This window comes from Setaria viridis, chromosome 1 (genome assembly GCF_005286985.2).
Source record: "Setaria viridis chromosome 1, Setaria_viridis_v4.0, whole genome shotgun sequence".
In the NCBI taxonomy this organism is placed as follows: domain Eukaryota; kingdom Viridiplantae; phylum Streptophyta; class Magnoliopsida; order Poales; family Poaceae; genus Setaria; species Setaria viridis.
The window spans coordinates 14928631-14941158 of record NC_048263.2 but is presented as its reverse complement, the minus strand read 5'-3'; the positions used below and the strand labels follow the sequence as shown (position 1 = coordinate 14941158).

Genomic DNA, 12528 nt, shown 5'->3' with positions numbered 1-12528 from the left:
CAGTGGGAAAGGCCAAGTATACACCAACCATACTTTGGAGTGAGAAGGAGATCCTAACTAAAAAAATAAGGCATCATCATCATGTTATGGCCGATGTTGAATCAAAATTGGCGCTCTATGCCACATGCTCACACCAATATTTCAAAACAATGCAATATTTCCGTGCCACCATTCTAATACTATTTCTGCCACCAAATCACTGAGTCCCAACAAAAGGGAAATGGGCACTCTCTACAGAACATATGTTAGCATAGCAGTGCATATGATTCTTACTGAAGCTAGGATAACGGCTTCTGTCAAATGCATGCAAAATATTTCTAAATGGAAATCTCATCATGGGATTAGGGTAAACTATGATATGATATTAAATTACATTAAGATCATTTCCCTTTACAGCTAGAAAATATAGATAAACGAAGCAAACAAAAACTCTACTGTATTGTTATATCTACAGTGTGACGGATTAACATCAGCATGTGGATGTATATAAATGAAGGCACCCAATATGGAGTGCAAGTGTGTAGTAACATTATCCAACAAATTTGGTAAAATGATCTGATTCCTTAAATACAGTAATTTCCTCGTGCAATCAGCCAGTTTTGAAGGTCATTCATTACATTTCACAAGCCAAACAAAAGATTGTAGGACTAGACACACTTATTCTACTAGCCAGGCACAGCCACACAAGATTGACAAGAAAACCTAGGACCATTGATGTTAGAATGTGAGCAATTTTCAAGCCAAAAAGACTCAAAGTCACCACGGATTTGAATATAGGGTTATACTAAATCATACAATTAGCAAGAAAAAGGAGACACAACATTTAGGGATTATCTATGCATATTTTCTAGAGGAGAAATCTATCTATTTGCACAATGCAACTTTCTTGTTTCTTATTTCACATCAACTTGTACTGTTGATTTCATCCGTACTGTGATATTTTTCACAGATGGGATCCCTCGGTCCCATCCATTCAATTGGAACAAATAATTCCCCCTAAAAATTTTGAGCACCAATGCTTTCCTATTAAAGTTTATAACATAAATGAGAGTTAAAGCACCACAAGTACATTAGTGATTTTGCCTGTGTAAATTCTAGGTTAAGATTTCCACAAACACTTGTTAAATGTCCTACGGTATCTTCTGCTGACTGCTGATAAATGATTATTCCTTAACTTACATAATGTGGGACTATTTTAATTTAATTTAACAACATGAGTGCAGATGTAGGATTATACCTACTATTCAAAAGAACAAATCTAAAGCTTCTCCAAGATCCCAACAACTACACCAGCACATGCATAAGTGGATGTGAAGCTTGAGTTTCAAACCAGAAATCAACAACATATCTGGTCCTATATTAATTTTTTCATGGTACGAAGCCTAACTTTATGCTAGTGAAAATACTCCAGAACAGTCAAGAAGCAGGTCACCAAAATAGTATTAGCTTAGCCAATTACGATGACAATGTATCTCAGTTAGATTCACGTATATATGTATTCAAACAGACTAAAAATGCTAATTACAAGAATTAGTAAACAGGTCAACATGAACTAAGGTTTTATATCTTCAGATAGTCATTAGCATGTGAAAAAAGTACTAGCTCTGCATGCTTCCAAAATTCAAAATGGAAAGATCTAATAAATAAACTTCCAATAGTTTACTTAACTTACAATAGAGATAGAAACAAGTCAATGAAAGCTCACCACTTTATCAACATATCATGAAAACATTGTAAAATTCGAAAAGAAAAATGTCAAGCACACTAGCATCCAATATCCTGTAGGTAAATGGATCTGATAATATCTACTTTAACACAAGATACCTCATCTCCGCATTCTTCCAACAATTCAGAGTTCAATGTCCAAGAAAGTTAAGGAAAACAAGTGATACAAAGTACTTAGTAAAAAAACAGTAGTCACCAACTACAACAAATTGATCCACTTAGTAGCAATTGGAATCTAACGAAAGCACTGAATCACAATACTGCCCCGTTTAGTAACATTGCGAAATGGTAATTGGCATCCAACATCAGAGTTGATGATGATATCATACAATATACTATGATGTAACATTAACATAATTAAAAAAGGGGTTCGCTAGTTCCATCAAACACATCACGCAGATCTATTTAGATGTAGCGAGATCTTGCAACGGATCTGGTCTAATTAAACCAGTAAGATCTATCAGCCTCACCATAGGTAGCCGGGGATCTTGATGCGGAGGAAGAGCATGGCCATGGCGTAGGCGATGACGACGGCTACTGCGCCAGAGCCGCCGAAGGAGACGCGGAGGCTCCGGGGTCTGGTGCGATCGGCGGAGAGGTCGAGGAGGATGATGCCTATGCCGCCGAGGAGGAACATGAACCCGGAGGAGAGCCCCTCGATGATGTACTGTCCGTTGACGCGCCCCGGGAGGAAGACGACGGGGCGGACGGCGCCGGTGGCGGGGTCCTGGGCGCTGCCGATGCCGGGGGGCTCGACGATGACGTCGTATACGAGGCCGGAGACGACGGCGAAGTAGGTGAGGAGGATGAGGGAGAAGACGGTCATGGGGGAGGGGAGCGCCAGGTTGGACGGCAGCCTGAGGCGGGTGCGCGGCGGCCTGAGGAAGGAGAAGGGCAGCACTCGGAGGAGGTGGAACAGGGGGTCGATGGAGTCGAAGTCGGATCCGTGGGTCTGGGCGGCCGCGGCCGCCGCGGCGGCGGCGGCGCTGCCGGCGGCGTGGTCCGATCTGGGAGGCATCGCGCGCGTCGAGCAGCCTGGGGTTTGGGAGTGCTGGGGCTTTTCGGGACCTTCAGCGGTCCCATACATATCCGTGGTGTATCCACGTATACCCGATTAAATGGGCCGAAAACTTCGGATCGGAAACGTTTCTGCGCCTGGATTCGGCCCATCCGGCCCAACATCACAGCACATCCCACCTCCTGCCCTGCTCCCGTGACCCGTCGGGCGTCGGCTCTCCCACGCGCAGCCGCCTCACGCAGCGCATCGCCGCATTCTCCCGCTCGACCTGACGGCTGACGCAGCGCCTCCGCCTCTCGTCGGCCGCCGTCCGCTGGCCGCCGTCCGTGAGGCCGCCTCCTGCCAGCCGCCGTCCGCCTCCCGCGGCCACGGGCCGCGAGGCCGCCTCCCGCCGGCCGCAGGCTGCCTCCCGTCGGCCTCCGTTCGCCCGTGATTACTCCCGTCGGCCTCCGGCGTAAGGAGCCCCAGCCCCTGTTCAGGTGCGTGACTTCCTCTGATACTGGTAGTGCAGGCCTCCCGTGAACCGTGAGTTCCTCCCAGTAATGGTAGCATAGCATCCGTAAAGTGCATAGAGATTTACATTTTCTGTGTAGTGTATCCAGGCAATTTGGAAGTATAATCCATAGTCTACAGAATAAGGGCCCATGCAAGCATGGATGGTGGATTAAGTTCAGGGGCAGTGTGATCTTTATAATGTTGGCTATTGCACAGTTGTTGATTATCCTTTCTTTTCAATACTTAACCGGTTCAAATACAATTGCTTGGAGAATAGTACCATATAGATTGCAAGTAGGTGGTAACGTGATGATAATTGGCCAATCTCCAGAATCTGGATATGAGTTTATATTGATTGATTGCAGTCCCAGGCTCCCATCCTCTCCTAAATTAGAACCTGCTATCATGTTATTCTCAGTGTAATAGACCTTAAATGTCTCTATGTTGAATTTGAACATCTATTTTGCAATTTAATATGCATTGTTATTTATTTATTAAAAAAATAGTTAAAACGTATCCGCGTATCGGGTTGTTTAAGAAATTGCCGTATCCGCGTATCCATATCCTTCCGATACCGATACGCGTATCCGTATCCGTGCTGCATAGGGTAGGACACTGAAACGGTTTGACAATTCTAGATAGCATTTGCAATGTGCAAAAGCAACCACGTTTAAGCTTAGTCTAGACAGTAGTATTGCTGATTTAGGCATCCTGGGAAAATTGCGAGTGGGGTCTGGATATATTAGAGACAATGCTGTGATATGGCTTTTGCTGAGTGGTACAGCATAAACCAATCAGGCATTGCCCCCAACTTTCCTGGATTTTTTTGTCTGTTTTGACATAGTGCTATATCCATTGTTGTCGTCGTGTGCTTTGCTGCGGTTTAGTTAGTTATATGTAACTGCCGATTGTCCTCCATCTAGAGCTCTGCCATTACTCGCACGTGATGTTCCACTGTGTTTGCCTGCACTACTGCTTCAGACTTGTGTAATTGTAAGTGCCATATGATTTGGAAGTTTGTATTTAATTCAAATTTAATTGAATTCCCGAAGTTCTCGTGAAATATCCTTATCCTAACTCTACAGCCCCCAAGGATTTTTATTTCCTTTTTCTTGTCCGTTTCTATTTTTGCCACCGTTGCTTTCCTAAACGTGTAATATTCTTTTCAGTGACATTCAAATTTAAGATAATCTGCTGTAGAACACAAACGTTCGCCACAGATGATTGATGATGAGGCCAATTTCGACATCCTTGATGCCTCAGAAGAAGTGCAGGCTGCTGCAAAGTTCCGTCCCAAGCAACGGGCCAAACCCCGAAAAACAGTTTTGTCATCCAGATCTGCAGCATCTAATCCTACTGTAGAAAATGGAAATGGAAAACTAGGAGTCTCAAATCAAGTCAGTTCTTCTAAAGAACTCACTAGCCAAGAAAGAGCATCCTTGACATGCCCTGGTAGTGAGACAATTGATGATGTAGCTGGTTCTCAAGTTATTCTTGAGACATCATCGGATGATGTGCTGACAGTTCCATTGGGACCTCCGGGTGGTACTTCTGCTGCAGATAGGATTTCTCAAGATGACAAGAACAATGCTGATTCGTCTAAATTAGCTACGCATAAAAAAATCTTGGTGGTTCCAGATATCCAAGTGTCACCTGCTAGTTCATGTGGCAAGACTATTGATGATATAGTTGAATTTGAGGAACTGTTTGGTGCACAGGATAAGGAGGAAAGAGATGCAAAGTTCCAGCCAAAGGTACAGACGAAGCTCCTTAAGGCCACCAAATCTCAAAAGACTAACCAAAAGGTTGAAGCTTCCCCTGTAGACGAGGCTACACAAAAGGAAAGCGGTGATAGTATTCAGACAAGACTCCATTATGATCAGCTACAGGACCCTAAATGTCATGGAAGCGTGCAGACCCCAGATTCTGAAGGATTATTGGCAACCAGTAATAATGATATTGGCAATTTAGCTAACCTCGACAGTGTCCTTGAGGTGTCAGTTCAAGAGGAAACAATAGCGAAGTTTCGTCCTAAATTGCGACCGAAGCCTGCGATGGTTTCATCGAAGGTTGTTGGGACTAATGATAATACCACTGCAGCTACTCTGATGGTTGGAATTTGTGCCGAAAACAATGATGTGCCAACAAAACCTAAAGATCAAGAAACCATCACCGCTCCAGCCACTTGGTCACCACAGGTCAGTGCCATATTTTGAATATTCCATTAATTAATGTGTTGATATTTCATATGGTAATTAGTAGCAAAAATGTTTCCTTATCCAACTGTTTTTGGCATTTTAGGATGTGGATGCTACTGTTGATTTAGACAACCACAATGAACTAATTAATTCTCCTATTGATGGTACTCAATCGATGGTTGGAGAAGTCTCAGGTACACTTGCTTCTACTGGTGGGGCTTCTTATTTACTGTTGTTGGCCCAAACACTACCGAAGATACACGCAAACACACTTGTTTCACGCAGAAACAAATACTAGTTGCCGCAGCAACCTATCTGGAACCGATCCACTTGATCAGTTCCTTCCAAAGTGCCTATAGTTGCCTCCGGTTAGCCTACAAGCCTCCGGCTACGGCAACTCCTACACTCCAACCTGGGCAGTCCTCAAAGGCTACCTGCCAGCCAGCCAAACACTCTCCTCTTGAGTGTGGAGAGAACCACCAGACCACTCTCTTTGGTGCTGCTAGAACTCTCAAGGGAGTCTATCCCTTCTCTCTATTTATAGCACTACTACACAGCCATAGTGGCTTACATGCCAAGGCAAAGACTTGACTAGACTTGGTCTCTAAGCCAAATACTTGGTCCCTAAGGCTTGACTTGACTAGACTTGGACCCTAAGTAATTTACATTTAACTATGCACTGCTAGTCAAGATTATTGCTAACAACTGTGTATGGCATCTTTGTTCTTTGCATTTGAGATTTAACAAGGCTGAAAAAACTCATTAAGTACAGATGAGATTGAAGCTAAGTTTATTACGGACTTGTGCTTATTGTTGCCTTAATACTGACTATGTACTCCACTGCATGGATGGTTAGGTCAACGTCACTGCTGCTGTTTTAAATACATAGTTTTGTATTGTGTTATTTTTAAGACGTAAGTTGTGTTTGCTCAAACAGCGTTTCTGAGATCTAACACTTTATTTATTTAAAACAGTTTTTCCAGAAGTCTTAGCCCCTAACTATAAAACCAGATATCCTACCCCGTAAACCTGTGACTTTGGGCCACATAAACCCTATTTGTTGATGTGGTTTTCCTAGGTTGAAGTGTTATGTAGGGTGGTTTTGCCCAGGTGGGCTGACATATGATCTATCAAGTGCTGATTCTCCAACTAAATAAAAACAAAAACTTTATGAAACAGCCACTAGGATCCATTAGCCACCAACCTCTACTGTAGCTCCTTAATCTGGCATTTCATAAAAAACAGGCGCAACGAACAAGTGATGGGGGTCTAGGGCCAATGTCATGGCATCCTTGCTGCTGGAGAAACTACAAGCGACAACTTGATGGGATTAGGTGGTACAGCAACATGACTTCTGCCGCTGGCATTGACAATCTACACTTTTTAATGGGCATGAGCTACACCTTGAAAAGCTGCAAGCTTGTGCATGCTTTGACATGAATCAAATATGCGTTTTAATTTCTCAGGACATGACAAAAATGTCCAAATGCATCAAGGCTAGGTTCTAGTAGGACGGTAGACCATCACCAACCACCTAAATGGTTATAAAGCGAGCTATGCGGCTAGTCATAATTGTATCAACTAGTGCCTAGGTAGCTGACTTGGGCAACACTGATGTAAATGTAGTACTAGATTTCATTATAAAGTTACATGCGTATTGTTTCTCAAAAGGATAGAGCTGGTGGGTATATGGGTTCTCCCTATCCCATTTTTGTATGTCCGTGTATAGTGCTTGACTACATAAAATTGTATCTATATATTTTTTTAACAATAGATTACCAGTTAATTTTGTTTTTCTTCGCAGTATGCTTAATCTTAGGAAGCATGAAACAAAGTATCAGATATTTCTCTAGTATCAAATATCAATTGAAGCTTTTTTGAATGGCTTTTCGAATTTGACCGATATTAACTTTGTTATCTGCATAAGGTTCATTCATATCAGGTTTCTCATAATGAATTGTTAACTGTGTGTAGCAATTTGTCTTTGTTTGAGTAATCTCTTTGGTACTTATTCTCATAAAGAGCAAACACATTTATTTTGTAGCTGAAGCTACTTGTAAGTCTCAACCTAGTGTTGGAAGAGAAAAGGGGAAAGGGAAATCTGTATCTTTTGCGATGCCAGATGCTTCTGGGGTCGTTACTCCTACAGTTACCAATTCTGAGATGGATAACGTCAGCGATTCCTATAATGACAAATTGATTGATGAAAATTTAAGTAACTTGTTGCAGCAGACAGTTCAAAAGGTCAGTGCATTTGATTCTGCTTAGAAGATGTAGCTATTTATATTTCCATGACTATCGCAAGGTTTCTCCTTACTCTGTATTTTTTACTTTTCATCCAGAATTCTAATGATCAGGAACATAATGAGGGGGAACCATTAGATCCTCCTGTTGAACAACAACCAAAATCGGGTGTTGGAGAAATCGGGTCATCTATGAAACTACGTAGCAGGAAAAAGTCACAGAAAGTTGGGACACATAAGGATACGGATGACTATTTTGATGAAGACTTTGTTGAACCTTCATTAGCTGAAGAAGATAATGATAGTGGTGATGATTACACTGCTGGTACTACACGGAAGGTTAGGAAAAAGCCAAGGGATAGTGTAGAAGAGTCACTGCAGCAAAAGGTCCAAAAGGATAAAAGCCAGGTATCTTCACGGGGCCGCAAGAGAACTTTGAAAGATGCGTCGGCAGAAAAACCTGAGAAGAAGCTTACCCACAGAATTCGTCAGAGCAGAGCGAAAGGTTGGTGGCTTAAATATTGAAGCATCAATTTAGATAATGTTAGTTTTCATTCTTATATCTTGGGCCTTTATTGTTTAAGAGGTTAAGACTTTACTGGAAAAACCTCGTGAGGAGATAGATCCCATGAAGCTAAGTGCAGCACATCTCAGGTTGTTACAAGAGGCCAGAGAGCGTGTTAATGTGAGTTTTGTGGCATGTTTTGTAGTTATATTTTTAAACACATTTATGCTAATTCTAATGATTTTTGGGCTTCTTCAGGGAAAAGAGAATCCACCTGAGCCATCCTCTAATTCAAGGTATACTATTTTTTACCCCATTTCTTTGAATGCTATGCATGATATTATATTAGCTGTGCTGAGAGTGTTGAACTCATCATTCTGGGTGCCTGGACCCTTTGGAAACATCGTAATAAATGTGTCTTCTACGGAGCTTTCCCTTGCATCTCAGAAGTCAAGAGAAATCTCAAATTGAGGCTCACCTCTGGTGCCAAAGGCCTTAGGAGTCTAGGTCTAGGATAGGTTGATGGCCTAAGTTGTTGGTCAAGTCATGTCTATTCTGTAACTGGTGATTGTGTTTGACTTTCACTGCTACCTGCTTAAGCCTAATCTATTGAGGTGATGTGTTTGCTTTTGTAAGGGTCCGGATGTTCTCTCTTTAATACAAAGATACATAGATCTCCTGCATGTTCGAGGAAAAAAATAAAGATACCATATAAGTAGATGTTAGGGTATTGGGCTACCCCTTGGGTTTAGGGCACTAGAGAGGGAGGGGGAGGTGGCCGGCGGCCATGGAGGGGGGTTGCGCAGGAGGTGGAGGAGGGGGCGGCGCAGGGAGAGAGGGAGAGAGAGTTTTAGAGTTTTACCCCTTAATTCCTAGCTTGATTAATTTGGTACATGGGGCCTCTATTGTATAGAGGGGACACGACTTGGCTCTCAAGGAACCCTAACATCTTGGCTTGCAAGCCATCCTAATATCTAGACTCTTCCTAATTCCTAGCCTAAGTAGACGGGCGGAGGCCGGCATGCTACAGCACCCACGGGTACTGTTCACGCGGGTCCTTTTGGGCCAGTTCTGGGCCCCCTTTGGCCCAGCCGGCCTCGGGCCAGCCTTTGGCCCAACCGGCCCAGCTGGGTCCTCCAGGTCCCTAACAGTAGATCTTGGGCATTTGGATGGGAGTGTACCACTCCCTACTTTTCATCCAGATATGTCATCTAGCAAAATGGATCCTGCAACAGCACATTTCATCATATATGTTAGCCTGTTAGTATCTATATATTGATTTCCAAATTTTGTTGAATTATTTATTTTTTCATGGAGACATTTTTCATAAACGTTCAGATAGGTTATTGTTTGCATTGATGGCATTGATGCTGCTATTGTTAGTTATAGAATCATTGTCTGTATTCTTTAGTAGTTTTTGGACTTCATTAAAGCTTATATTGCACTCCTATTAGTGCTATGTATTCCCTTCCTGATATTTTATTTCATACAACATCTGTTGAGCAGCCCAAACCCTTCCGCTGTATATCAGCTCCTCCCCCTTTTGGCTGTAGCGAATTTAAAAGTTCCAATCTGACCTTCCTCGTGATGAAGTCTCTCAATATGTTCATGTCCTCTCTGCTTGGGCTGTGGCTTTCCAAACATAGCATCTGATTGGCTACCCAGAAGTGCAACTTGAAGCTGACGCATCCTGTTTGCCAATTTTACTCTTTTTCTAAATGGCTGATTGGTTTGACTGAATTTAAGTTGAAGACTAAAATATCGTAGACATACTTGATCAAAATTTGAACTTAAAAGGGTTAAACTGAATACTTCAGTTTTGAACTTCTTGATTCCTGTTTCTCCTTTTCTCAGCTAATATGTTATCTTATGAACAGCAGCTTTCAATTTGATGATATGGACGATTTGGACTATAGAGATGAGGAAAGAAACTTCGACAATGATAGAACACAGAACCCAGCACAAAATGTAACAAAATTGAACTACCATTCCTACATGAACAAACAAACTCGAGGCAAATGGTCAAAATCTGATACTGACATGTTTTACAAGGTATTGTTTTTTTGAGATCAAGTCCTTGGACTGCTAGGTTCGCTTCATACTACCTCAGTTCTTCTAAAGTGTTTTCTTACCTGTTTTTGTTGATGCCGGTTCAATGCTTTTGGATTAATTCTGGACCAGGGTCTTCGACAATTTGGTAGTGATTTTGCAATGATACAGCAATTACTCCCTGATAAGACTCGTCACCAGGTGCGGGCAAAATTTAAAACTGAGGAGAAAAAAAATCCGTTGCTAGTCCATGATGCTATAATTCATCGCTCAGGAGGTGTGATATTGCTTAACTCGGGTCAACATATGTTTTCCCCCCTGATCTTTGATCTAGCTTAACTTAGTGCTTGTATTTTACCAATTTAATTTATTTGTGCAGATAATCTTTATTTCAAAACGGTAATTAAGAATCTCAACATTGAAGATGTTGCACAGCAAGAGATTAACAATACCCGTAAACAAGATGGCGCATCAAGTGAACGAGGCCCTGGAAAAGAGGTTTTTCTTGAACACACACTATGTTTAAATTGGATTTATTCAAGTAGCATTTAATTAGATTAGTATCTTATTTTCACTGTTTGTAGAATGTACTGGATGATTTCATCCATGGGGAGGAAGATGATTCGAATTGGTTGGATGAAGAGCACAGTGTACAAAAGCCTGATGTGCAAGAAGAAGAGCATGCTTCTGGAAACGATGACGATGGTGATCTTGGGGATGTTTTCGATTGGTACTAGTACGATAATCACGACAGAAATTAGGGATCACGATCTAATTCTGCTTACTTTGTGAGGTATGGACATGTGTTGTGATCAATTTTTATTATAGTAATGCAAATGTACTGATGTAAACAGTTGCATTGCCAGGTTAGACAATACAAACCAATTCATTTTAGCTTTTAGGATGGCTGTAGGGTTTGATGTTATTCCGTTGCTCCTTAATTATATTTTCAGTTCTCTTTACTCGCAGAATACTTTCCAACTTATATTGTTTGTGCAGAAGAATGATTTGTCCATACATGTCTGAGCACCTTTCCCCCTTTGTTTCTCCAATAGCATCCTCTGTTGCTGTGTTTTCAGTAAATGACCAATGGTGCTAGATGTGTTTGTAGAATTTGTACCATGCTGTTTATTATCAGTTGATTTTTGATAATTGCCAGAAACATTGATGGTTGGCCATATGCGGTCAAGTTCTTGTCATGGTTAAAGGTTCTGGCTATAATTATGTGTACTTGGATCGCCTAACAAGAAAACGGATGCATAAATATGTTCTGCAATTATTAAAACTATTAAAGAGAAAGAAAATGTGCTAATACCACACCGCATTCAAAGGCTGTCCTACAATCCTTAATTTTTCTCTCGAACACCTATCCTTTATTTTCAAGTAGGTAGATTCTTATACTTTTGTAGTTTTATCTGGATCAGGTACCTGGGTGGGGTTTACTTGCTCCCTGCTGGCCCGTGAGTTTCCCAGCTCCCTACTAGTTGATTGCTAACCAGAGGATAGTGACAGACAGTATTCGTATCCCTGTAGCGCTGATATTTAGATGGAAGGGGGATATAATGACACATCCTTCATGTAATGGTTTTTTTGGCCAAGTGGACCTGTGATGTCCTGGTGATTACCATCAGTAGTCACTAGTCAGTAACGGTGGTAGTTACGGATGTCTCCTGGAGTGCCAAGCTTTGCAAGCAGATGGGAAATGATGAATAGTTGATATCATATGATGCTGGTGAAGTGGCCCTGCCGTAGCTTCCTTTCAACTAATATGTTATTTAACTTGCAGGTAAATCGAGAGTTCGATGGATGTTAGACACGTCATTATTCTCTTGGGTACTTTTGTATATTGTTGATGCTCTGTTAACTGAATTCTGATGATTTCTTTGAAAGGTGACGAGGTTTCATTTGCTGTGATCTCGGTTTCTTTATTACCTCATTTGACATGTTTCTCGATTCACTATCCTGCTAAGCTAGAACAGTTTCCTTGTTTGTATGGAAATGAATGTTGTGTAACGCATGGCCGTGACATTGCTTATGGGTGCCGAAGCTTAACACATTGCTTATGTGATCAAGATCAATTTCCGGAGGATATCTGACGTATGCTAAAATTTTTCGAATGCCACTATTACTCTTTTGTTACTTTTTAGTGACCAATGAATATTTATTGTTCCTTTCTTACACAGTAAAGTTATATTTGTGACTGTATGGTAGATCTGAAACCTAGAAGCCCATTAGCTTGTAAATTCAGTTTTATACATAAAAAAAGGCCATAGAACTGACCACCTCAGTAAGGGT

The 12528-nt window shown here is 41.6% G+C and overlaps 2 protein-coding genes across 4 annotated transcripts; one reads left to right on the top strand and one right to left on the bottom strand.

Annotated features, from left to right (window-relative positions):
* Positions 1-1973: 1973 nt before the first annotated feature.
* Positions 1974-2794, bottom strand: LOC117847615 (uncharacterized). Its single transcript, XM_034728854.2, has one exon. The coding sequence runs from the start codon at positions 2741-2743 to the stop codon at positions 2192-2194; it is 552 nt and encodes a 183-aa protein (XP_034584745.1). The 5' UTR covers positions 2744-2794; the 3' UTR covers positions 1974-2191.
* A 161-nt stretch (positions 2795-2955) lies between these two features.
* Positions 2956-12147, top strand: LOC117847599 (uncharacterized). 3 transcript variants are annotated; one of them, XM_072292810.1, is made up of 12 exons: positions 2956-3222; positions 4408-5436; positions 5540-5630; positions 7481-7680; positions 7779-8184; positions 8264-8364; positions 8443-8480; positions 10062-10236; positions 10366-10510; positions 10613-10731; positions 10818-11026; positions 11643-12147. In XM_072292810.1, the coding sequence occupies exons 2-11, from the start codon at positions 4459-4461 to the stop codon at positions 10968-10970; spliced, it is 2406 nt and encodes an 801-aa protein (XP_072148911.1). In that variant the 5' UTR covers positions 2956-3222; positions 4408-4458; the 3' UTR covers positions 10971-11026; positions 11643-12147. The 3 variants fall into 3 exon arrangements, with proteins under 3 accessions (XP_072148911.1, XP_072148914.1, XP_072148910.1); XM_072292813.1 differs by having other exon boundaries at positions 2957-3222; positions 10065-10236; positions 11658-12147; XM_072292809.1 differs by having other exon boundaries at positions 2957-3222; positions 11658-12147.
* The last annotated feature ends 381 nt before the right edge of the window (positions 12148-12528 follow it).